The sequence below is a fragment of the Rhopalosiphum padi genome, chromosome 2 (assembly GCF_020882245.1).
Source record: "Rhopalosiphum padi isolate XX-2018 chromosome 2, ASM2088224v1, whole genome shotgun sequence".
In the NCBI taxonomy this organism is placed as follows: domain Eukaryota; kingdom Metazoa; phylum Arthropoda; class Insecta; order Hemiptera; family Aphididae; genus Rhopalosiphum; species Rhopalosiphum padi.
The window spans coordinates 26,724,400-26,750,084 of record NC_083598.1 but is presented as its reverse complement, the minus strand read 5'-3'; the positions used below and the strand labels follow the sequence as shown (position 1 = coordinate 26,750,084).

The 25,685-nt window shown below is 25.9% G+C and overlaps 5 protein-coding genes across 6 annotated transcripts; 2 read left to right on the top strand and 3 right to left on the bottom strand.

The window, feature by feature from the left end:
* Nucleotides 1-371: 371 nt before the first annotated feature.
* LOC132919269 (uncharacterized) lies at nt 372-8,031 on the top strand. Its single transcript, XM_060980697.1, has 12 exons — nt 372-774; nt 2,318-2,483; nt 3,160-3,297; nt 3,390-3,645; nt 4,217-4,372; nt 4,962-5,089; nt 5,164-5,279; nt 5,351-5,723; nt 5,807-5,863; nt 5,938-6,130; nt 6,838-7,008; nt 7,704-8,031. Exons 1-12 carry the CDS (start codon nt 632-634, stop codon nt 7,769-7,771), a joined length of 1,965 nt encoding a protein of 654 aa, XP_060836680.1. The 5' UTR covers nt 372-631; the 3' UTR covers nt 7,772-8,031.
* A 2,866-nt stretch (nt 8,032-10,897) lies between these two features.
* On the top strand, nt 10,898-13,755 carry LOC132919271 (bis(5'-nucleosyl)-tetraphosphatase [asymmetrical]). Its single transcript, XM_060980700.1, has 3 exons — nt 10,898-11,195; nt 11,262-11,377; nt 13,423-13,755. The coding sequence occupies exons 1-3, from the start codon at nt 11,075-11,077 to the stop codon at nt 13,630-13,632; spliced, it is 447 nt and encodes a 148-aa protein (XP_060836683.1). The 5' UTR covers nt 10,898-11,074; the 3' UTR covers nt 13,633-13,755.
* Nucleotides 13,756-16,551: 2,796 nt separating this feature from the next.
* LOC132919270 (partner of Y14 and mago) lies at nt 16,552-18,109 on the bottom strand. 2 transcript variants are annotated; one of them, XM_060980699.1, is made up of 3 exons: nt 17,954-18,109; nt 17,416-17,875; nt 16,552-17,318 (listed from the first exon to the last, which is right to left on the bottom strand). In XM_060980699.1, the coding sequence occupies exons 2-3, from the start codon at nt 17,727-17,729 to the stop codon at nt 16,775-16,777; spliced, it is 858 nt and encodes a 285-aa protein (XP_060836682.1). In that variant the 5' UTR covers nt 17,730-17,875; nt 17,954-18,109; the 3' UTR covers nt 16,552-16,774. The 2 variants fall into 2 exon arrangements, with proteins under 2 accessions (XP_060836682.1, XP_060836681.1); XM_060980698.1 differs by having other exon boundaries at nt 17,416-18,099.
* Nucleotides 18,110-19,944: 1,835 nt separating this feature from the next.
* On the bottom strand, nt 19,945-22,142 carry LOC132922168 (uncharacterized). Its single transcript, XM_060985529.1, has 2 exons — nt 21,607-22,142; nt 19,945-20,387 (listed from the first exon to the last, which is right to left on the bottom strand). Exons 1-2 carry the CDS (start codon nt 21,887-21,889, stop codon nt 20,077-20,079), a joined length of 594 nt encoding a protein of 197 aa, XP_060841512.1. The 5' UTR covers nt 21,890-22,142; the 3' UTR covers nt 19,945-20,076.
* Nucleotides 22,143-22,267: 125 nt separating this feature from the next.
* On the bottom strand, nt 22,268-23,733 carry LOC132922167 (tRNA (adenine(58)-N(1))-methyltransferase non-catalytic subunit TRM6). The gene has a single exon (XM_060985528.1). It carries the CDS (start codon nt 23,561-23,563, stop codon nt 22,319-22,321), a length of 1,245 nt encoding a protein of 414 aa, XP_060841511.1. The 5' UTR covers nt 23,564-23,733; the 3' UTR covers nt 22,268-22,318.
* Between the last annotated feature and the right edge of the window lie 1,952 nt (nt 23,734-25,685).

Sequence of the window (25,685 nt, the reverse complement as noted above, 5' to 3'; positions counted from 1 at the left end):
AGTGAGTCTGCAACTATTTTAAATACAGTTTTATGGATTCAGGCAGGTGCGTAAACAAAAAAGTATTTGAGAGGGAGATTAAGTTATACATTTTCATACTTATATGATCTAACCTAACCTATAACCTAATCAAAATGTGAATAAAACTAAAATTATATTTATCTTCCTTATTGACAGAAACCACTTTTGCACTATAAAAATATATTTAATAATTTTCCTGAAATTTCGGGGAGGGGGGAAGTTTGAACCGCTAAAATCCCCCTTGTGTACGCGCCTGGACATGGGTCATCAAGATAGCGTTACATGTTCATTTTTCTCTTATCTACGAATTCGCACGTCTTATCATTTATATTTTTTTCCTTGTTGATAATCATATGTTTTCCGATGTCTTTCTCTCGTTTCACGTTTTTTCTTCAAATTTGTTTCTGAAACCAAAAATAACATTTATGTATTTTTATAACATTAAAATCTAGTGATATTATAAAAAAAATCGTTTCTACTCGTTGTGGCTCAAATACATATTCCCCCGTATTTCATCAATTTTTAATATTCGTTTGTAGGTACGTCTTGTTTCTTAACGTTAACCAATGACCGCCCGACTGTACACAATGTGAGTTTTCGACTGCCAAACATGAACGTCATGGACCAAATGGCCGTCAACCAGAACCGGTCACTGTTCGAAAAGTACGGTATTCCCCTGGCCGATATCGACTTCGACTATGTGAAGACTTGCGAGGATCCAAAATTATTGAAACGCATCATTAAAATATTGGAGTAAGTTCAATGTTTTTGTTAGGTTAATTCATCCTATCATTCTATGTTCAGAGTATTTAAACGTTATTGTATTTGTCTAGTACACTAAAAAAGAAATGATCCACCAAATCCATCTAAATCCACTAATTTTCTTTTTAATTTAAGCTTATAATAGTGAAGCATATTGGAACAATTACAGTTTTAATGAACTGTAGTTATGCTTATTTTTTGTTATTGAACATCATATTCTTATGTAATCATTACTAGTTTTCATATTAAATATATAAATATAATTGAAACTCTTTGTCTCGTTGTTATGATTTTAGTTAATATAATTTATAATATTACTTTATACCTGTGTATACCTAGATAGATAATTTAGTAATGTATCTAAAACCCATTATTAGTTATATATTTACCTATGGCCATAGCCAATAGGTATAAAATAATTATCTTATTTATCCATTATTAGTTTAAACACTTGCATTTTTATTTTAATATTTAGGTAGATACTTACTTTTTTCAAGTTTTCTAAATTATTATTGATAAAATTAGTTAAACTTAGGTAGATTCATTTGTGTGTATCATTTCATTTTATTAATATTTAACAAACCTAAATTTACATTTAGCATTTCAAATTTTGTATTATTAGCTTAAATTTTAGTTTGAACCCATTATCAAACTTAAATGTAGGAACATTCCAAACTTTAGCTAATATTATTAATTTTTAATAACTAATAAGTACCTAAATACAGATAATATTCTTGTCTTTAATTTTTTTTTTACTCTAATATTAAAGCTTCCCACACAAAATTGAATCTACTAAATGCACATATGTTATGCTATAGTAAGACAGAGTTCATTCATGCGGTTACAATGTTATTTTAAGTAGAAAGCTTATCATATTTTAGAATTTTTAGTTTATAAGGGTTGACCACCAAGTTATTTTTATTAAATATCTACTTATTTTATGATTAAAATTTAACTTTATAATGTTTATGTTTATTTTATCCTGTAGGATAGGGTATATGTGTATATATATATCATATAATATGTCTATTACCTACCTACTTTATAATATAATGTAATAATATATCAATAGTGGTTAAGTACCAGTGTCAAAACTAGAGTAAATATATATATTTGAACTAAGAATATAATTTTAGTTATCATTCATCTAAGCCATTTATGAAGAGAAATTTCCTCTAAGAACCTTTTGAAATTCAATTTTTAACTCGTCATTGCTAATATGTAGACATTTTCTGTATATAGTTTTTAAGTTGAAAACCACTGGCTCATTCATAATTATATTATTTTCTTCAAATTTGATTGTACCTTATGAATTGTTTAAAAATAGATAACAAATTGGCAAATATAATATAATATAAAAAATATTATTATTTTTTTTTTTTCTTGGAAGGGGGCTTCACCCTAAATCCATCCCTCCTCTTGTATGTGCCATTGCCTACAATCAGTTACAATTGTGAACATTAAACCAAAACCATTGGAAATATTTTTAAAAACTAAAATAGTGTACTTAGTAACAAAATATGTACAATTTCAGATCTGGAGAAGAAGGATTTTATCCTGCATTATTGAGGGCAACTGAAACTCGTCTACGCCAAATTAAACCAGATGCTTCAATATTGAATAGAAAACTTTGCTTTGCTCAAAAGTCTTCTGATCTATCAGTAAACAAAGATTATGATGATGAACTTAATGATGTGGCTGTAAGTATAAAAACTTAAACATATATAAATTGTTGAAAAATAAGGAAAAAAATAGTCAGTATTTCTTCAAGTTATAGTACATTTTTACCATGTTCTTACACTATATTTCAACTTGTCTATTTAGTTAAACATTTTCTATATTTTTAACCATTAGAATAATTAATTAATTTTGACAATTATAACTAATAATTAATGTAGTTTTACAATACTATTGTTATAATTGAATGATGCATGAGTAAAATGGAATATGTTACTTTTGGCCATTTTTTTGGTACCATCTTGGAGAAAACCTTGTTTTATGTTGTACAAATGATTATTGTATTATTTCTTATTTTTTATTAGCTACAAATAATGAAAAAAATCATCAATTTGTTAAACATTTTAAAGATTTTTAAGGAAGATATTTGAATGCATTGAAACTTATTAGTTTAAATTGAGTGTTTAAGAAGTTACAGGACTGATATATTAGTCAAACATATTGACTTGTATATTGGATCTTGATACTATTCAATTTATACCAATTTTTTTTTTTTAAATTCTAGTGATTTTCACTTAAATTGAATGTACAAAGTCTAAACATATTACGCTAAAATAAGTTTAGATTATTCAATATATTATTTAACTTTCAAAATCAATTAATAAATAAATTAACTAATTAATATACTTGATTGTTTAGAATTGGATAAAAAAAGCAAATCAACGAGAAAAAGAATTGTCATCTGTAAGGCAAAACTCAAAAAGCCTCATGAATGGGCACAGTGAACCACCAGTTCGAAGATCTATTGATTTAACATCAATGTTTAATAGTGAAAAGGTATTATTATTAGTTAAAATTCATTGAGAACAATCGATTATACTAGCTTTTCTTCCACATAAATAAATTATTAAAATATATTTACTTTTTAGCCTGAACAGGAATTGTCAATGCACAAAAAATCAAGTGTAAAACATGAACCATTGGGAGCCTCATATTCTAAATGGGATAAATATGATCCTGATGTCGAAATAATGAAGTTGGATAACAAAGAAAAGATTGACAAGTTACAAGCGCATAAGAAAAAAAATATGAATTCAAATTGTTTGTCAGTTGGATTGAATGATTCAAAAAGTTTTAATGATAGAGTTAAATCTATGAAGAACTATGTAGATACAATGTCTAAATGTAAGTGATACATCATCAAAAATTTGTATCATTCTTGCTATTCTGACAACATTACACATATTTATTTTATTTTTAATAGAGAGTTTGATGGGGGGGCCTCTAGTCAAAATAAATATTCTATTTCTAAAATGTCAATTGGATATTTATATTAAATGAATTTTTAAAATGCTTACAATTTAAATAAGTTTTTTCTTATTGTATAAAACTAAGTAATTTTTATTTATAATTACTTTATGTTATCTCATATTTTTACTTAGCTTGTAATGTTAAAGTAAAAATTATTATTCAAGATTAACTATTCACAATAAATAAATTTTTCAAGTTTTATTACAAAATAAAGAATATATTATTATATATTATACAAAGATATTAACTATATACATTAATTTTAGTGATTGCACAAAGACTTGTATTTGAAATCAAGTTCTGAGAAACTGGTGATTTTTAAATTTTATTTTTATTTAAATTTAAACATTCTAAATAAATAATTTAAAATAAAATATCTGGCAATCATTCAGCTTTCTTAAAAATTCTAAATATTTTGTAAAAATAAACATCTTAATTGTTTTAGGTGGTACATTTAAACCTCAAGACTTGGCTATGCGAGAAAAAGAACTGGGAAATGAATGTTTTAAATCAAATGATTACGAAGAAGCGATTTGTCATTACAATACTAGTATTAGTATTCATTCAACACCTGAAGCAAGAAACAATCGTGCTATGTCCTGTAAGCATAATTTGAAATTTTAAAATTTAAAAGTTTATATATTCTTTCATTTTTTACTAAAATCTATACTATTTTCATTTTGCATTATAAATACACTTTATAATTTTTATAATTGTTAAGTATTAATAATTGTACCAGTTGATTTTTTGATTCAAGAACCCTTATTATTTCAATAACTATGTTTTGAATATTTTTCATGTATCTAAAATAACAACTTTTTGAAAAAATATATATTTTTTTATTGTTTTATAATTTTGTAACTCCTTATTATAGAGCAATATTTTTTTGAGTATATACTTGATGCAAAAAATGTTAGTAAATTTGTTCATGAATTTTTAATTTTTAAATACTTATAAGTTATAACTTGTATAGATAAGCATAATAGATTAACCAAGAAATATCCCTCAAAATGTTGGTCTACTACTCTGTCCATACTTTAAATAATCTTCCAAAATTTAATTTTTATACATTAATATACTCCTTATAATATTTGCTTTGGAATATGAATTTATAAATGTATATAGTCATTCAAAAAAGTAAAAATTTACTTGAAAATTTTATTTTAAATATTTGTATTTATAAATTTTAGTTATAAAATTGAAAAAACATGAAAAAGCATTGGACGATTTAAGAGAAGTGATTGAAAGTGACCCAAGAAATATAAAAGCACATTATCGAAGAGGGTCATGTTATAAAGCTATATCCATGTACTGCTTAGTAAGTTTTGTAACATATCTTATTTAATTGTTTATCAGTTATAGTTATTTAGTATTGTATTTTTTCTATGATAGGCATTAAGATCATTTGAATCCACATTAAAGTATGATTGTAACAATGTAAATGCTCTCAATTCTGTGAAAGAATTAAAAAATATAATTACAAATATGCATCCAAAAAAATTAATTAGGTAATATTTATATTAAAATAACAAAATTATTAAATCATACTTTATTATTCTATAATTTCTTCTTTTTCTAGAGTTCGTGAAATAACTAGGCACTATGATGAAACTGTATGGGATATAGAAGACCCATTCCATGTGTCTTACATGGAACTTTCTGAGTTAAGCAAAGACAGTGTTGAGTATGTTTATGAAGCCGATTCTTTTGGATGTTTAACAGAATGTGTTTGTCAATTGTGTCCTTGGCACGAGTGGCAGCAGCGTAAAAAAAAATGGGGTCGTCACAAAATGTTTAAAAATGAAGGACCAAGGAAACGTTGGCAATTTTTAACACCTGATATTGTGCCTGTATTATTGTCTGCGTCTTTAGCTCCAGAAACTCAAAAACCGAAAAGAATGAACGTTATTGAAATCAACTCTGCTAAAATAAATGGTCATCATAATCCAACGGTTCTTATTTAATTTTCAGACATTATATCATAATTTTATTTACTTTACTGTGATAATTTTATTTATATTATTGTATATTTCAGAAAATTTGCAATAATGGAATTAACTCAGCTAAAATGAATGGTCATTATAATTCAAAGGTTAGAATTTAGTCCTTTGACTTTTGTTTATAATTATATTCAAACTATTGTAAAAATTATATTGTGAGTTTCAGAAAATGAATGGTAAAGAAATCAACGGAATTGATAAATTTCCCTGTAAAAATTGTGATAACAACGAAATAAATATAAAACCAGTGTCTAATGTTCAAGAATTTTTACAAACCTGGAAAATAGCCAGTCAAAAAAATAATTATGAATTATATCATAAACTCTTGCGGAGTATTAAACCAAAAGATTTACCTAGGGGTAAGTACTATCATTATTGTTATTTTCACATATTGATACATGACTTGCAAACCTGAATAATGAGTGCCCAAATCATAGAGAATTAATATTTGTAGTTATGACTATGTTATGTGTTAGGATATAAAAGACTAAAATCCTTTTTATAACATTCAATTAAAATGTTAAATGCATTTACTACTTGCAATGTATTGTAAATAAAAAATAAGATTATATAAGTATTAAAACCATGAACATTAAAAATTATCTAAAGGATGTCAAGCATGTGTGGTCAGCATAGCAAAACATTCTGAATGATCTATTTTACTTTATTATTTTTAAAAATAGACCTATTTTAAAATATAAAAGTATGATTATTATTTACAGCATCATGTAGACTTTTATTATTATTTTAATTATCAAGCAAGTTATAAGCATAACAGAACTATAGAAACATTGGAAACATGGGTAGGTTTTAGCCCCCTCCCCCAGAATTGTTGGGTAAATGTATGTGCTAATAAACATATTAGTATTAACTTTATTTTTGCCTACAATATAAAAAAAATTTTTTTAGGAATTTAGCCCGGGAAGGACCTAACTTAAAGGACTAGTTACGCCTATGGTGTTAGACTTTTAACACATAAATGTCTTTAAAATTTATTTGTATTACTGTTAATTTATACTTGATTATCTTAAATAATTAATATCTAATGACTTTGTATTTTATTTAGTTATAAGTACAAATTTGGATGAAGAAATCATGTCCAAGTTTTTGGAAACCCTAAACCAGAAATTTGATCCCAATCATGAATTAGATCTTATTGTAGAATACTTAACAGCCATGACCAAAGTTAATCGCTATAATCTTATTGCAAAGATGTTAGACAACAAAGTTAAAGAAGGTAAAATATTTATTAATAAATTATTTAAGTATTAAGTAGATTTTATGAAAATATTTTTAACTATTAATTATATTCTTTTTATTTCAAACTTTGTCAAAATCTATAATTTTTGTTATCAATTTAAAAACTTATTTTAAATTTATTGAAAATATTATACTTATATTTTTGTTGATATGATCACGAATCTATTATTAAAAATATATTTATTGTAGCTTTATAAATCTTATTTGACACGTTCAGCTTCGATAACGATGCGTAGTCGTCATTTGATGTCGGGCGCTACAAGCCGATGACGACCCGTAATCGTCATAAGATAATTACTTTTATTCGTTATTTAAAATATTTGGCTGGTTGTGATTGATTATTTTACTTAGTATGGCCATTCAGTATAACTATCAGAACATCTAGAACAACAACAAACAGCGGGTTTTGATTTCCCGGCATTTTTATGTTTATAATTTGCCTGATCTTCACAAGTGTAATATTTACGCGGCTGGTAGCGCCTGCCCGACTTCTGAAATGTACGCAGATGTGAATGTGTTAAATAATTTGAATTCCACATATATATTTAATATCTGTATGATTTGCTTTAATTTTTGTTAATAAATCCTTTTAATCATTATTATTTTTATAATAAATATTATTTAAAAATATGTTCATAAGTTTTTTAATAAAATGTATATTTTATATTTCAGGTATCCAACCACTAATAGATCGTGTTCATCGCCATATAAATAATAATTTGTTCTCATCATTATTATGATTTTAACTTTTATCAATGATGTGTTATTCTATTTGGGTGAATAATATCAAGAAAATGTTCCACTTTTTATGACACAAAGTATGTTGTATTGCGTTCTATGCGTTTTTGTTGTCCAAGAATTTAAAAAAAAAAAATGTTTAAATAAATAATAAAAAAAAAAAAATGTAATTTCAAATGAAAACAAAACTATACAAGTCTGATTAATATACCTATCAAATCATTTTAACAATTTAAAATGAAATAAAATATAGTATATAGTATACCTGTTTAATGTTATTAACAAATGTGTGAAATTTATGTTAAAATAATAATTCAATACTTTTATCGCTGTACCGGTTAATTTATAATATGTATTTGGACTTATTGGTATTATGTAAATGTTTTATAATACATAATATTTTTCTTTTCAGTACTTACTTTTGTTGAGTACTGACTAAGATTATTATTTATAGTTCAAATCATAAGTCAACAAATATTATATTATTTACTCTTAATGTGTTAAAATGTAATTAAAAAATCGATAATCAGCAGCGGATCTAAAGTTAGCATAATTTATCTTAACTATTTAATGCATATTATTATTTATAATATGATAGAACCAACTCAAATATTGAAAATTATTGTCATGCCTAGATTAGGACTGATTAGGATTACTCAATGTTTTGGTGTTAAAACTACCAAGCAATTTTATTTAATTTTGATTTGATTGTAGATAATTTTGCATGTTATATTCTTTGCACAATGTTTTTTTGTTATAGAATTTGATTCATTTTTATCAAGTACGATTTTAGTTGGAGTAATTAATTTATTTACAATTTTAATTTATTACTAGCCAAGTCCTAAATAATAAATAATTTAAAATCAATTCTAAACAGTTTGTTTATTATTAGTTTTCTGTGTCTGAAGTCTTTTTGGATTAGAAAAAATGTTTAATTTTCAACTTTAAGGTTATTTCTGATTGAAAATGGTCAATGTAAAAATTACCAGTATTTTTCAAAATAGTCCCAAAAAAATAGGTGTAATGGGAAATGGAAATTGTTATTCAAAAATGAAAAATTGTAGATACCTGGTTCTTATTGTTATATACTAGACAATAATATATAATTTTCAAAATCTTTTGTCCCTTGGATATTCATAAATATTTGAAATTTTTTTTTTTTTTTTTTCAATTGATTTATTATGTTTAAGTTTGTAAAAAAAAGTTGGCAGTTTCTCATATAAGTGGTTTTTAAAGCAATTAAAAATATATGTCTTTTTTTTTATACGTATGAAATTTAAATTTTAACAAAACTCAAAAATTTGATCTATTTTCAATTCTAATGGCTTTGGCTTGAACATTTAAAACAAGTTTTAAGTAGGTTTTTACTAAATCTAAAAAATATTTAAGTATATTTTTTTTATTTTCTAGATATTTGGATTTTTAATTTAATATTTAAATGGGACCTTGGATTTGCATAATTTATTTTATAGAGTAGTCACAGATAACCTCCATATACTATAGCGTCATTCTTTCTTAATTTTTTTCATGGAGGTCTTCAATTAGTTTTCCAGTTTGGTGAGGCATTTGAATAATTTTTTGATTCACATTTTGGTGATTATTCTAGCTATAATATGATATAATATACAAAACTAAAAATAAATTATGTTGCATTTATTCAAAGACTTGATGTACTATATTCTACTAGAGAACATTTAATAATTAATTATATTACATTTTAAGATTGTTTTGATAAATTTATTTAATAATAATAAATATTTTGAAATCAGTCCATTCTATACTTAGTCATAGATATAATTTATAAATAGTAGCGTATCATAATATGATTGTATAATGTATATTATACAAGACGGATCAAAGAGCCCAGTATCACCAGTCCCAGACGCTAAGGAGTCTGATATGTTTTTTTTTAATAATAAAAGTATTTTTTTTAAATTTACTTTAAGATTCCGCGCCTGGTACTAACTACCAAGATTCATTTAAGCGCCCTTTATAAATAAAGTGTATCTAAGATAAGTTCGTTCAACCTCTTTTAAGATACCAACAATTTCGCTCAATTTTATCTCTATTTAAAAATCTGAAAATATATTATTATACGGGTGTATGAACATTAACAAATTCAGATGGTTAATTTAAAATAAAAATTATATAATAATGTATTAAAAATGGCTATTGGCCCCTGCGGTCTTATTGGATGATATATATATATATGTATACCTCTCACACCCCCTTTAAGCCTGGATTTAGCACGGGGGTACTTATTGTGATTACTTAATGTAAATTCAAAATAAGAACTTTGAAGTGTTCGTGTTTATTTTGGAAATAGTTAAGGTGGATACATATTTTCAAAGTTCTGTGACAGTTCATGATACGATATGCACTTTATGTCTATATGTACATAAGTACATTATATAAGTATAAATAGTATAATAGTATTAAAAATGTGTATACAATAATTTCAGCAAAAGGGCAAAGCCCTTAAACAAGGCCGGATTAAGAACATATTGGGCCCCGGGGCTGAAATTTCATTTGGGCCCTTTTAACAAAATATGCTTTTCAAAACCTTGAATTGTTGTCCCCTTTTACTTTGATACTTTAGAGGGCCCCGGGGCTTCCACCCTGGCTAGACCCCCCCTTAATCCGGCCTTGCCCTTAAAGGTTGCGTTGAGGAAATTCTCAAGGAAAGGGATCGCTACCATACGCCCGTGGTCGCATTATTGAATATTCCCGTTTAAACAATAATATAATTATTAATTATTATAATTTATCCGTATATTGTAACGTATAAGTATAATCATAAATAAAAATGGAGAAGTCAGATGGTGGCTATTGGTAGCAGTGAGTTGTTTAAAAATTCGCGTGAAAAAACGTAAGATATATAGTTTTGGCCTTATGGGTGAAGGATTGTTCTCTCGGATATTTGCTTACTGCTAAGTTAGTTAAGGGTTAAGAGGCGCTTTAAAAATTTTTATATTGGGAGTTTGAATTTATTCAAACTACCGGCTGATACTGTTGATACCATACCATACACAAAACGGAAAACAAGTAAAATATGTGTATAATATGTATTTATGCTACATTTTGTATTTATCTATGGCTGATACCACGGTTTTAGATTATTTTGATTAACGTTATCTTTTTTAACTTATTATTCTTTATTTAGTATTTTATTTATCTACAAAAAAAATAAATATTTAACTACTTTATACAACAACCTTTTAAGTTGTATCTAGTTATAAAACTACATTAACAATTTCAATTAAATTATAAGAATCTAAGTATTTGATAGAACTTAAAATTAAACCATGGCTAAGGCTTTAAGAAGAGCTGCTGGATTCGTAGTTTACAGAAAAAACCGTGATGAAATAATTGAGTATTTACTTATGCAAGCTTCTTATGCAAATTATCATTGGACTCCACCAAAAGGTATAAATTTAACAATTAAACATGATTCATCTAATTGTTCAATATATTGACTTATGTTATTCATAGGTCACTTAGAGGAAAATGAATCCAACATGGATGCAGCTATTCGAGAAACTGATGAAGAAGCTGGTATTAAAGTGAAAGACCTTAGTGTTGATCATAATTTTGAAAAAGTTTTGAAGGTATTAGTTGTTTTGTGACAACCTGTGATAAATTATGTGGTGTTTTGTATTTTTTGGATAGTTATACACAATTCATTACTTCATAACTTTTTATATTATGTTAATAATGTAATGTTGACTCTTGCGTCATTTTTAATTTATCCTATTTAAGTGTTATAAGAATACTCTGCAGTTTTCTGTTCAATCATATCTTCTACACATCTCTTTTGGCTTTTTAGTGCCTTAGGTCATTCTTAACATTTTCCAATGACTTGCTTTAATTTCTGGAACCAATAAACATTTTTTTTTTTAAACAATTCTAAGTACCTTTCTATCTAGTTGCACATTCTTGATATAATTTATGATCTATATTTGCTTCCATATGCTGCTACCCTAACATATTATGTTTTAATAAATTTCTTCTAAAAATATTAAGATGCAGCTTTTGAAGTGAAGTTGGTCATTAGAAACTTACAATATTCTTTATTAATGCTGCATTCATTTTGCCTTTCTATTATATACATATTTATATATTTCAATAATCTGTTAAGATTTAAAAACGCCATTAAAAAAATCTTTCATGTTCTCGCTAAAATCATTTCAAAAAAACAAGTACTTACAGTCATTAATTTTGTAAATTTGTGTATGATATTTAATATTTGACTTCTTATTTTTATACCATAAGTATATTAACCAGTATTTTAATCAAATTTCAGTATTGTTTTTATTTTGTTATCAAAAAAATTAATTATTCAGATGATTAAATTTATAAATATATTTTTAATATTTTAAAGTGAAGTTGATTTTTGTTTCATACCTACTTGGTACAAAAGAGATATTATAATGTGTACTTTTTTACTGTTTAAGTATTTGTAAATTTTTTTCTACACATAATATGAATTTAGGAAAAAAAGTAAAAAGAAAAAAAGGCATATAGATAGGTGTAGCAAAAAGCTATATGTAGTAAAATTAATGTTTTTCGCGTTTAGAACACATTTTAAATTATAATATTAAATTAAATGTATATTGCATATTGCTCAACATCGATGTTACGTCAATATAAAACATAAATTTATAAATTATTAAAAACATTTCACTATTGTTGTCCTTTACAATTTTACGAGTCATATAGGTATTTAATCGCAAATAATCACTTGCTTAGTGTCTCATGGTTTCCAATCGGTTGTCAGTAAAAGTGGCACGAGTTTCAACAAAAGTCGCAGACCGTGGTACATACCTTTAAATCTAATAATAAATTTACAATTATAAATCCAAGCTTTTAATTAAACTGTATGTTAGTAGATAACTACTACCTATACTTAAAGGCGTAACTATAGAGCTTTAGAAAAACAATTTATGTTTCTATCGCCAAAATAATTTGATATTATATTACCTATATACCATACTGTAGGTAATAATTAAAAAAATTATTAAAAAAAATTTACAAATTAAATAAAACGTTAATGGTAGAGGATAAGGGGAAAGGGTTACAAAAGCTACAAAATAACCATGTATATTTTATATATTTCTTTGATAAAGTAAAATATTGTTGGTATTTCATTTAATATTGAGTCACTAAAAGTATTTGAAAAAATCAAAAAATGTGTCGATTGCTTTTTTATCTTTTTGCTTTTTTTCATATTGCTTTTTTTCAGTTGCCTTTTTTTCCTATTACCCATAATATACATAGTTAAGTTTTTTATTTGTATGTCTTATATTATTATTAGGGCTTATGATTATATATTTTATTGTAAAAATATATTTTTCATTATAATTATATAGGTATAACTTTAAAAATTAAATTATATTATTCATGCCTATTCATGCCATTAATAATAATCAAATAATACAGGTTCAGTTTAGAACTTAAAAATATAATACATATTTTTTTTAGTTGGAAAATTCAAAATTAGATTATATTATTGGTTTTTAAATAAAATAAAAAAAATCTAAACTATATCTTAAATTGTAGTTTGAACAGCTTTAATTTAATTTAATATTTTATTATTATTATTATTTTTGGTTTAGTTTAGTTGACTCAATGTAACTTATCCTATTTTTTACAGTATGATCCAAAAGATAAACCATTTTCCAAACAAGTCACTTATTGGTTAGCTCGTTTAATTAATCCTGATACACCAGTAGTGTTGTCTAATGAACACCAGGATTACAAATGGTTGCCGCTTACAGAAGCTAAAAATTTGGCTGTTTATCCTGAAATGCAAGAATTATTGGATGATTGTGAAAATTATTTAGTTAAAACCAGTGTTAATTAGATTATTATAAATATTCTTGTCAACAAATAAATGCATGTTGTTATTTTATTTAAATAAATTATATTAATTAATTTAATATAATATTTATAAATAATAAATATATTAGATATTGTTTTTAAATTACTTAGTTTAATAATGATTTTACATTTACATATAAATATCTACACAAATAATATAATACAATAACATAAATTATTTAATATATATAAATATATACAGGGTGATTCTATTATCATTAAATACTCATTATTTCGTAAAGTATTGACTTTTTTCATTTTTCTTTTTCAAAATATTTTGTTTCATGCTTTTCTCAAACTATATGAAGTTTTAATTTTTTCACCCTTTTATTTAATAGTGAAATCACTATCAACTTTTAATTTTCAAATGATAACCTATATTTAAAATGTACTAATTATAGGGCTATTTTTTTTTTATGAATTGTGACTTCAAATTTTTATTATTTCTTAATTTCTTAATGAGATATAGCTTTTCAAAGTTGTATTGACGCATTGATGAACTTTGTACCTGTAGTTACCAATGTCTCGCAACCGTAATAACCAGTAGGACGAATACCTAAAATCCTTAAACCACCCAACTTTGAGCAGCTATCAGTTTAATGAAAAATAATAATTTTAATGTTAAAATTCATAAAAAAAAAAATAGCCCTATAATTTTATAATATTTTAAACATAGTTTGCCATTTGAAAATTAAAAGTTGATAGTGATTTCACTTTTAAATATAAGAGTGAAAAAAAAAAGTCAACACTTTTTGAAACAATGAGTGTTTAATGATAAAAGAATCATCCTGTATATATTATATACATATATAATACTTTTATTATTTCTTTACTAGGTTTATATCATACAAAATGATGTTTATTTATATTAAGGAATTGTATACATATTCAATGGATTTAAGTGGTGTATGCATATTTTCCCCGAGTAAGAAGGTATATTATATTATGTTTGTTTATTGACACAACTAGCTCTAAATTATCATTAATTTATGAGAAGGCTGAACTTACTGTAAATGCTCTTAGTTAAACAATTAGTATATATCAGTTGCTTCTCTAGAAATGCTCACCTTTTAATACATTATTGTATTTTACAGTACATTTATGAAAATTCTATTATTCTATTGATTTTTAGAATTTTTAAGAAAGACCCTATTTTAAAATACTTGTTTATTTTATTTACAAAAATAAATGTGTACTTAGTTTTAATATAAAAATAATAAATATAAAACCATGTATGGATATTAAAATAATCTTAATAGACAATTTCATAGCTGACTACTCATATGATAAAGTTATTCAATCAATAAATAATGATCCGGTTACTGCCTCAAAAAATTTACAAATCCATCTTAATCAAGTTTTTGTGATGAACGCAAAATGGTGAATTATGTTTAATCATAATAAATCCGAACCCACAACATTCACCCTAATACATGTAATTAGCCCTAAAATTACCATTAATAATATACCTATCAATCCCTTATTCCGATACTGTTAAATACTTAGGCCTTAATTGGCTTAATTTGGATAATAGACTAACCTGGAAAAATCATATTAAAAAAGAAGATCAAGACTCAATGCACGTTCTCGCTCTCTAAAAATACTAATATCAAAAAATAAATTCACTACCCTAAATACCAAATTATTATTAATAGAACACTCTTAAAACCATTATGGACATATGGGATTTAGCTCCAAGGCTCAGCTAAGAAATCAAACTTAAATAAAATTCTAAAGTGTCATTAATGAATGACTCCTTAATCGCATATCCAAATTGTTTATTGTTCTTTTCTTACTTATATTGATTGTGATAAATTGTTTAGGTTGTATACTACTTGAAAAATGAAAAAAAAAATGAATATATTTTATTTACTAGGACATTCATTTCTTGATCACTTTATTTTTTAAAAATTGTTTAACGATCTTCATTAGAGCTAGTATAATGCCTATTCAACTAAAAAATTATAAAACATTCATAGACACGAAATATAACAGTGGAAGCATCAGTAATAGTGAACTACCAAAAATATGTATTACATTTTTATAGTAAATTCAAATTGATTATAATCCACAGTTTGTAGAATAAGAATTCTTTGTGTTGAAAAGTTTACCAACAATTAAATAATTCATAAAAAAACATAAGCATGCATCAACACGGCTAGTAAGATATAATCTATTGAAGCACATTTAATGTAAGTATCATATCAATTTTTACTGTGCTGCATACACTTGCCGCATTGATTGTCAAAATGATAGACCACCATTGTTCATTAATTACCCAAGTACATTACTTAGGATATGTATCTGTAACAAAATTAATTTTTTGTTTACCAGCCTATAAAGTTATCTTATAAAATTATTTGTGTACCATTTGATATGAATCTCAATAACCGCCAGTGGCTAGTATGTAATTATTTATGAACAAAGTAATTTAAATTACAAAACCAAACGCAGTAGTTTATACAAGTCAGTAACTTTATTATAGGTAGTTTTAAAAAACAGTCACTGTATAATAACTTATTTCAATAAAAAATAGAATGTTACATTCCATCAAAAATATTTTTTATACCTTATAATCAAACAATGCAATATTCCAGAAAACAAAATTATACTTGTACATTATGATTAGTGAATCAAATAAAACATAAAATTAAATAGCTTTTAACTATACACTTTTTTAAAAACTAAATTTAAATAGACAAAATGTCCTGCTTTTCATAACATTGAATTTTTAAGTATATTTCAATGGTAATCAAGAATAAGTCTTGATATTAACACACACGCATACTCAAATATTTTAAGAGTATTTATTTTAATAGAAAAAAAAAATTTGTCTGAATTAGATTTCAAATTTTTTTTATAAAGGAAAAGAATTATAAGTAATAAAAATAAAATAAACACATTTTATGAAACTTGGTTATTATTTAATTGATTTTTGTCAATTATATTAATTAGGAAGAAAAAACTGAAATAGTTTGAACACGGCTTAAAAAAAAATACTTTTTCAAAACAAACAGAAATTTCATTTTTTTTAAATCAGAATCAATATAATCAGATATATATATAATATATACCAACAGAAAATAAATTGTTAACCTCTGTAATACTCAAAAGAATTAGGCTCTTTACTTGCCACTTTCAAGAGCTTGGATTTCAGCCAATACTTCGCTCTTTTTAGATATCTTCACACGTTGATCATTATCAATTTTACCACCTTGAGCAACCTTAAGTTCTAGTTCATCAATGGTCTTCAACTTTTTCTTGAGGTTCCTAATTCTTTTAGCTGCTTCAACTGAAATCTCAATAACGGGAGCAGCTGGCTTAGCTTTGGGTTGCGTCTTAGGTTGGACTTGTGTCTTAGATTGAGATTGAGTCTTAGTTTGGGCTTGGGTCTTAGGTTGAGCTTTTGTTTTGACATCAGGTTTGGTAACCTTTTCAGTCTTTTTAATAGCTGCTGTACCATTTTGCTGTACTGGAGGGATTGTTTTTTTTTCAACCTTCTTGGCCTGGGTACCATTTGTCAATACTGAGGCTGGTTTTTTATCATTAGCTTTGTTTGGTTTGTTCTCTTGTTTTGTTTCTTTTTTGGATGTTTCTTTCTTGTTATCCTTTTTAGCATCCTTTTTTCCATCTTTTTTGGTTGGTTTAGGAGGCGAAGGAAACATAACTCTATGAAACAAAAAATTATATTTACAATGAAAATAGCTATATAAGTAGATATTATTTTCAATAATTATTAACTATTTAATCATATTAATATACTCACTTAATAAGTGCTTCGAGACTAGCAATCTCCTTGCTAACTAAATTTTTGCTCGAAATCTTTTTACGTTGGTCATTATCGATAGATTGTCCTTCTGCTACTTTTACTTCCAATTCTTCAATGTTTTTCAACTTTTTCTTAAGATTCCTTACCCGCTTAACAGGGTCGGTTCCTGATTCTAACTCAGGTTTCTTTTCGACTGGCTTAGCTTTTTCTTTTTCTTTTTGTACCTCAGGCATTTTAATTTTCTCCTGCTTAGGTTGTTTTTCGGTGAGAACTTTTTTAGTTTGTTGCTGTTGTTTAGGTACCGCAACCATTGCAACAGGTGCACCTGGAGGTAATTTAGGTTTGTTAGCAGCAAATTTTTTACCTTTGGATTCGTAAAGTGCTACTTCGTCTTGAGGAATATAATTCTCCTTGAGTCGCCTTTCCTTACGCCAAGTGCCGTCTGCGCGCTGTGTAGCTGGAACGAAGTAACCCTTATCGTCTTTTAAAATAGCAGAAGTTTGGTCCAAGTACTGATGGGCCATTTGCTACTTACCAATACTGTAAATTACCAAATTACAATTACTTGAAAAGTAAAGTAAAATACCGTAACACAAAGCCACGCTTTTCACTTCTGATCAAATGCTTCAATTCAACCAAAAACTTGTAGCGTGTGCTTCTCAGTTCTCATAAAAAAAAAACCTTATCATAAAACCGTCGTTGCTACAAAGGATACAACAACAATGTGACCAACCCGTGTTAAATTGTTTTCAATGAGGTTTCAAATATGTATTTGTTTTAATTTTTAGGTTTTAACTATTTTTAAAATTTATAAGCTAGTTATTTAGCACCAACATACAAATTTTTAGATATTCTTATTTCTTTTTAATTAATAACTATTTACCAACCACACAATTTGATACCTATGTAGTTATGTATACTTATAAATTCCAGGCACCAGCAAGCTTGCTATACAGTATTACCTACCTATTATTGCACCAATAATTAGGTATTAATTATTATACATATTTTTAGCTTCGTAAATCATAAGTCATAGGTAATTGAACAGTTGAAAGTTGAACAGGCGTGATGCGTTCGTATTATAACAAATAGGTATAGTCCGCATAAGAATTTAGTTCATTACATTATGTACAACGCACATGAATAGATACCTACTTCAAATAATATTTATTCATTTTTTATTCTTAAAATTTTTTCAATATCCTAAGTTATGTAGTCTTAGTTACCTATTTACTTTGCCACGATTTAGTCTTATTTTAGTTTATTGCAAATTGACGGATTAACGATTTATTAGTTATTACTCATCGACAGGTATTTATAAATTATAATAAATGCGCGCATTTACAAAATTAAACAAAATAACATGTATATACTATACAGTAGGTGCCGCAATAACCGAGTGTGTTATACTGTTACATGTGTCAAACTCACGGGCGACGGACCCATTAATTTTATTTACACACGGGCCAAAATTGGTGTAGTTGCAGCACTCATACTATACAATCTATTATTAGTTTTTTTACTTTTGATATTTTATAGGTTATAAAATATATTTATTTTTGTTAATTACCTAAAATTTAAATCGCAATATTGTTGATTATTTTTGGTTCTAATGACTAATTTATAAATATTTATTACTTGGTGGTAATAAGCGGTTTTAACAACGCAAATATACTATTTATAGTGTGATTGTAATCAGTATAGTCACACTCTTTATTATAGGCATATAAATTATTAATTAGTACTTAGTAGAAGTGTGCTATAGTCTATACTCTATAAGGATATTTTTTGAAGGGGTCGTATTAAGAATAATTTTTCCGAAAATTGTGAAAATACATACTTTTATTGATTTTATAATAATATAAAATCAATAGACAATGCTACTTCTGATGTTGGAGGAGAATATCATTTATAGAAATATATTTTTATGAAGGAATTAAGAAAGACTTATGTAAATATACCTTGTATTTTTATTTTTTATGCCATTTTAAAGATGTGATAGTTGTTGATTCTTTCGAGAAAGACAATAATTAGATATAAGTGACAAATGACAATCAAGGCCATAACTGGGGGGGAGGGTTCAAGGGTCCGGCTACAATATACCTATTACCTTTTTTCCCCCTGTTTTTGAACCGACGGCGCCGCGGGAACTGCTTTCGCATTACTTCTGTGGCGCAAACGTATTACCTTGCGCAAGTTCCTATAACCCTATTATAATATACTAATATTAATAAACAATATATTTATTATTTTCACCTAATTAATTTATATTTCATAGTATTGTATAAAACTATTGAATATTTGTTTCTGGCGTTCTTGTGTAGATCCAACTTGTAGAGTTGAATTAAACATAAAGTCCATAAATGAATTTTGGGTATTTTTTTAATTTTAATTTTTACTTTTATAGCCTTGGGCTGTAATTACGCGTTATACGCCGGTCAGCAATAAATTATAAATAAGTAAAAAGTAAATAACCATTAATTAATATATTATTTAAAATTAATATAGCAATCATTTTTGTATTATTTAAACATTGAACACGTAATAAAAAGTATTTATTTAATTGTATGTTTCTTAGTGTTGAATTCATATTATTAGACAAGTATTTACCTAACTAATAAGTGAACCTATCTAATATATGTACTCTGCACAATATTATTAATTATAATATATGCCAAGTCTATTTATTTTATCAATATTATTATTCAATATCTGCCGTCGTAGTACTGTAGCTAGTTCAACTTTTGTGTTAGTCAACAATTTATTTATATCGTCAACACAAATCGTTTTTTTCATCAAATTGTCAATAGATTGCAAATGTTGCACAATTATTTCTTCATAGTCTCTAGCCATGATATCCAATGCTTCATTTCCTTCAATAATATTTTGTAAGCTACGTTTCTTAATTATATCTTGGAGTTTTTTGTCCTTTTTCGCTAAATTAGTTTCCAACAGCTCATTCCCTTGTTCTGTAAATTATATAAATTAATTGCCCATATATTAATATTGCCATATTGTATTTATTAATTTGTATAATAAACATCGATGGATCGAATATAGGCAGGGCCCGGATTCAGGACGGTTTTCTCGGGTCATATTATATCTGGGGCCTGGCCCTAAGCCTATTTTTAAGGAGCCCCAGAAAAATTAAACACGGCCTTGAATATAGGAAGAGATATTGGAAATTAAGGTTATAAGCTCCGATTACAATATATATTTTTAAACCTTACACCCTCCCATATTAAAAAAAAGTATGTATAGTATAAATTTGGACACTGGTGATTAATGCAGTATGATTGGGTGTATTTTTCAGTGTTCAAAGCATAGACATATTCTATTATATATTTATATGTCTATGGTTCAAAGTAAGCAAGTAGCAAGTTTAAGTACTCGATAGCTAATATCCCTAAAAAGATATAACTATACACAATATCATTATTTATAATAAATAATAATATACTAATTATAGTCTATCAAATATAATAGTATTTGTTTAAAGTTTCAAGTATGCGCCAATAATATTTTTATATTATTACAAAATAACTAAAATCATTATTTTTTGTAAAAATGTACAATTTCAACAAAATTTAAACTTAAAACGTTTATAAAAAAAATTGAATTTAAGTAAAATTGTTTATGAGGAATTTTGTATTAAATTTTCAAAATTGTTGACCAATCAAAAAATGATGTATCGACATTATTTATGTATAGGTATAGCTCAAAAAGATGCAGGTTAGGTTGAGTTACACTAAAAAAAGTGCAAGGCGATTTTTGAAACAAAAATATTTTGTTTGTATGCAATATGTAGCTTTAACATGATGTATCATATTTTATAATTTTAGTTTTAATTCATGCTCATAAATTATGATTCATAATTATTAACAATATTATATGATTTCTAACTTCCTTAAATAAAATTAATAATTATACTTTATGTACCTAACACTTATATATTTAGATTATAGACTACCCTAAAATAGTACACTACCTATTGCTATTATTTAGTGTTAATCATAATATTTATATATTATGCTTTAGCTTTATTACATTGTAGTGAACTCAGATACTCTACTTCATTGTTAATTGTAAATTATTGATTGTTTATTAATCTTACATAATTTATTACTTATATTTAAATAGGAAGAGGGTTATTAATATAAATTAATCATAAATTTATTTTACAGTTACCTTCGGCCAAAAAGTATTCTTTCTGAAGACATTCGATCAATTTGATCTGTTCTGTTAAGCAGTGATTGTTGCCAATGTTTTGTTCTTCCAAGCATTCTGAATTTTTAGCAATACCTTTCGATGAATGTTTTTTAGAATAAGACATTGCTTCATGTATTTGTTTCTGAGAAAGTCCACAAATTACATTTTCTTCCAAATCGTTTTTTAGCGATTGACCATAAATCTTATAACAAATTGTTATCAAAATAAAAAGAAGCTTTTCAAAAATATTAACATCATACATTGTATTAAATTTTTTGTAGAAATCCTAAGAAATAAAAATTGTTAGTTTATTTGACAAAATAATATTAGTTGTTCCATGGTGTATCTAGTGTTTTTACTATAAAAGTTAGACATAGAATATTTGAAATTATACATCATAGAGTTAAATCCAACTTACACCTTAAACATAGGTACCATTACTCAACAGAAAATTGTATAAAAAGATTGGGTTATTTTCGAACCTAATGTTAAATATGTAATGATTGTATTGTAAATAAAAAACTGAAAATTAAAATTATTCAGCAACAATAAATGTGTAAAATTTTATTTTGAATAGGTAATTTATCTATAAAAGTAGGAACTAGGAAATAATGGATACTTAAATAAATAATAATAAATATTTGTTGGAAAAATAACAACATTTATTAATATGACATTATTTATAGTTGTATTATTTATTTCCGGCAACAAATAATCCAGAAAACAAAAAACCACCTCCATCATCCATTGTGACATCAGGATGTGTTCTATTTGGAAGGACTTGATGATATCTCATAAAATTATCAGTTAGTCGAAGGAACACTACATCTCTTCTCATCTTAAATTCAGCATACATAGTAACTAACACTTCTCTATATGCTGAATATATGACAAAAGGTCTTGACAAAGATAAATATGGTAAAAGTGTTTTAACAAATTCAGTTGGTTCTTCTCTGCAGACTACAATTAAGCCATCAAATTTATTTGATTTTATGAAATTTAAACCATCTGTACTTGTTATTGGTCGATGTTTTTTCTTTATTTGAGTATATGCTTCATCACTTTTCCTTTTTTTATCGTCTGAACAATTAGGTACATCTTCCTCATCTTTTTCTTCTGGAATATTGTCTTCATTTTTTGTATTCAATATTTCATCTAAACTCACAGTTAACATTTGTTTTATTTTAGTTTCAGAAAAGTTCATAGCCTTTACTGCTCTTAATGCATTTTGTTCAGATGTTGAAGAGAATATGTGAACAAGACACCCATTATCGTACAGTTGATTAAGAAGTGCTGCTTGTAATAATCCTTGACTTCCATTCTCATATAGCAAATATTTACCACCAGGATCCAAATTCACACGACATAATATCTGAGCTAATGTATCAAACCTTAAAGCTATTGTTTTAGGAAGAGTTTGTTGTTTGTACAACACATCTGTAATAAGCCTTATTGTTGGTTTAAATATAGTTAAATAATCACAGTATTTCCTGGCTTTTTTTTTCAAGTATTTTTCTTGAGCATATTCAGTTTTTAGTTGAAATGTCTTACTGTTTTCTAACAATCGTTCAACGATATTCTGCCCACTTTCTCCACTCTCTTTCAATGCTATTATTTCATCAGTGCTCAACAACTGAGATGAACTATCATCAGTTATAAGTTTGTTATCGGTACCGCAACCATTTGTTGACCATTGATTACGTGCCTGATTATCGTTACATATTACCAATGTGTAATGTCTTTTTTTCTCTGGAATTGGCTCTAGTTTGTAGGTAGATGAAAATGATTGTCCAATAGCAGCTTTCAGGTCGATAACATCGCGGCCCAACTTCAATATGGCTTTATTCGATATTTGATGAATTAAATAAGTTTCGTTTTTGTTAATAATTAAGTAATCACCTCGCGAGATGATGTTTTCTAGATTTGTTGCCGTCATGATATTTATTTAAACATTAACTTTATAATTTCGGTCAAAACAAATTTACTTTAATTTTAATATAGGTATTTAAAAAAAACATGCATGTTAAACTTGTAACAATTTTGTTTCAAATATTGAATATGAAGTTTTAAACTTTCAAATTCTTATCATCTAAATTTTTATGTTTTAAAAATATTCTAAACATTTGATAACATCCGCATGGTCCAAATATGGTCATTTTTATACTCGTCGTTTTTCTTTGTTGATATACAACCATGGTATAATTGGTATAACATAATATATTATTTCTAGTACACATTACGATTCATGTTGGTCATATTGGTTTTGCCCATGTTTACCCTTAGGGCTTAGATCATATACCGCTACTTGTATACATACTTGTATAATATAATGTATTTTATATATCAAAAAAAAAAATCATGTACTTAATACTTAAATCTCGGAACAATTAAACTATTTAAAGACGTATTAAACCCTTAAGGCTTTAAAAGTTTAAACATATAAAATAAACCACTAATATCAGGCACTATATGTCGATTTCATTTATTATATACATTATTATAGTGACAATGACAACTCAATTACAAAATTATATTACAATTTAAAATATGTAACTTGGTAATATCATAAAAAAATATACCAAGATAAAATAATTTTTTCCTATACTACTTTAACTGCAGACTATATTATTATGTATTTAAAAGTTTAAAACTATTATACATAGAAATAATTTTAAACTATTACATGAAGATTCGATAACTCAAAAACAAAATTTAGAATAATATTTTTGAAAATATAATATATTTTAAATTTATAGACTATATTAAGTCGTATTGACTTCTTGTGTATGTGAAACTATAAAACGAGAATGTCGAGAATCATTAATGTACGACAATGATATGAGCATCAGCTGATTCTGATAAATATCAAAATGGCAGTGCCTAAAATTTACGGCCGTGCCCCCACTTTTTTTTAATAGCATTGGGATTGCGAGTCTATGTATTGCTATCAACAACCGTGGTTCTACTAACAATTGAAGATTTGAAGTACAATTGACCATATTATAACCCAAACCAAACCAATTGTTAATTGTTATCATTTTGGAATTTGCTAATTAGTATTTACTATTTGCCATTTGGAGTGAGTAGTGAGTATTGTGAGTTTCTTAAAAATTATACCTCGTTATACCTTTATTCAAATTAAATTGTTTTCAGTTTTACGATATTATAAATATCAATAGATTCCTGAATTTTTATTGTACTGTATAATTATTAACTCCAGTCCTCTTAGGATCTTACAAAGTTACGAACACATAGTCGAATTTTTGTAGTGGATTGTGAAGCCTTGTAAATAATAATTACCAATCTCGGATAAGAAATGGCGAGTAAGTATCATTCAAAAAATACATTTTTTGTCAATTTATAGAGGTTTAATATAATTGTTTTAATTTTGTTTTCTAGGAGGTAACGCTAGAGATCTTGCGCGCGAAAAGAATCAAAAGAAACAGCAGGAACAAGCAAAAAAAAAAGGAATTTCGGACAAGGGTTCAAATCAGGGTTTGACATTGGAACAAAGAAAACAAAGGTAGATAATAACTAGGTCCACTGTACCTACTGCAATAATGACATTTTAATACTCATTTAACATTAGCATGTTTAGAATTTCATTGGGGGGAGATATGACCCAAAATTTTTGCTACCAAATGTCCTAGCATTTTATTATTTACTGACAAAATGACAAGTGTTAAATGGAAAAAACAATTAACTGTTTTTAATTTGTCGATATATTGTACAAAATTATTTTTTATATTCTGATTTCTTTTTTGTAAATTAATTTAAAATCGCTTTATATTTATTAGTTGTATATAAATATAATTTATGTAACATTTATATTTTATATTATTATTTTTATTTCTTCATTATTAATTAACTATTCATAATCATTCTCAGAATACATTTTAAAGATTTTTCATGTATATAAATTATCAAATCTTAACAAATTTCTAGTTATTAATTAGCATGATTATTGATATTGAAAGGAAGTGGTATATTTTTAAAACTGGTTTAACAGCCCCCATGCTTCTCTATTAAATTTTAATTTATTTAAACAATATTATAAT

Coding starts and splice junctions, on each gene's coding strand:
- LOC132919269 (XM_060980697.1), top strand. CDS start 632: ATGAACGTCATGGACCAAATGGCCGTCAACCAGAACCGGTCACTGTTC. Junction 2,484..3,159: donor ATGAACTTAATGATGTGGCT/GTAAGTATAAAA, acceptor TTGATTGTTTAG/AATTGGATAAAAAAAGCAAA. Junction 6,131..6,837: donor ACCAAAAGATTTACCTAGGG/GTAAGTACTATC, acceptor TATTTTATTTAG/TTATAAGTACAAATTTGGAT.
- LOC132919271 (XM_060980700.1), top strand. CDS start 11,075: ATGGCTAAGGCTTTAAGAAGAGCTGCTGGATTCGTAGTTTACAGAAAA. Junction 11,196..11,261: donor TCATTGGACTCCACCAAAAG/GTATAAATTTAA, acceptor TGTTATTCATAG/GTCACTTAGAGGAAAATGAA. Junction 11,378..13,422: donor ATTTTGAAAAAGTTTTGAAG/GTATTAGTTGTT, acceptor TATTTTTTACAG/TATGATCCAAAAGATAAACC.
- LOC132919270 (XM_060980698.1), bottom strand. CDS start 17,942: ATGGCCCATCAGTACTTGGACCAAACTTCTGCTATTTTAAAAGACGAT. Junction 17,319..17,415: donor AGTCTCGAAGCACTTATTAA/GTGAGTATATTA, acceptor TTTGTTTCATAG/AGTTATGTTTCCTTCGCCTC.
- LOC132922168 (XM_060985529.1), bottom strand. CDS start 21,889: ATGTATGATGTTAATATTTTTGAAAAGCTTCTTTTTATTTTGATAACA. Junction 20,388..21,606: donor AGAATACTTTTTGGCCGAAG/GTAACTGTAAAA, acceptor TATAATTTACAG/AACAAGGGAATGAGCTGTTG.
- LOC132922167 (XM_060985528.1), bottom strand. CDS start 23,563: ATGACGGCAACAAATCTAGAAAACATCATCTCGCGAGGTGATTACTTA.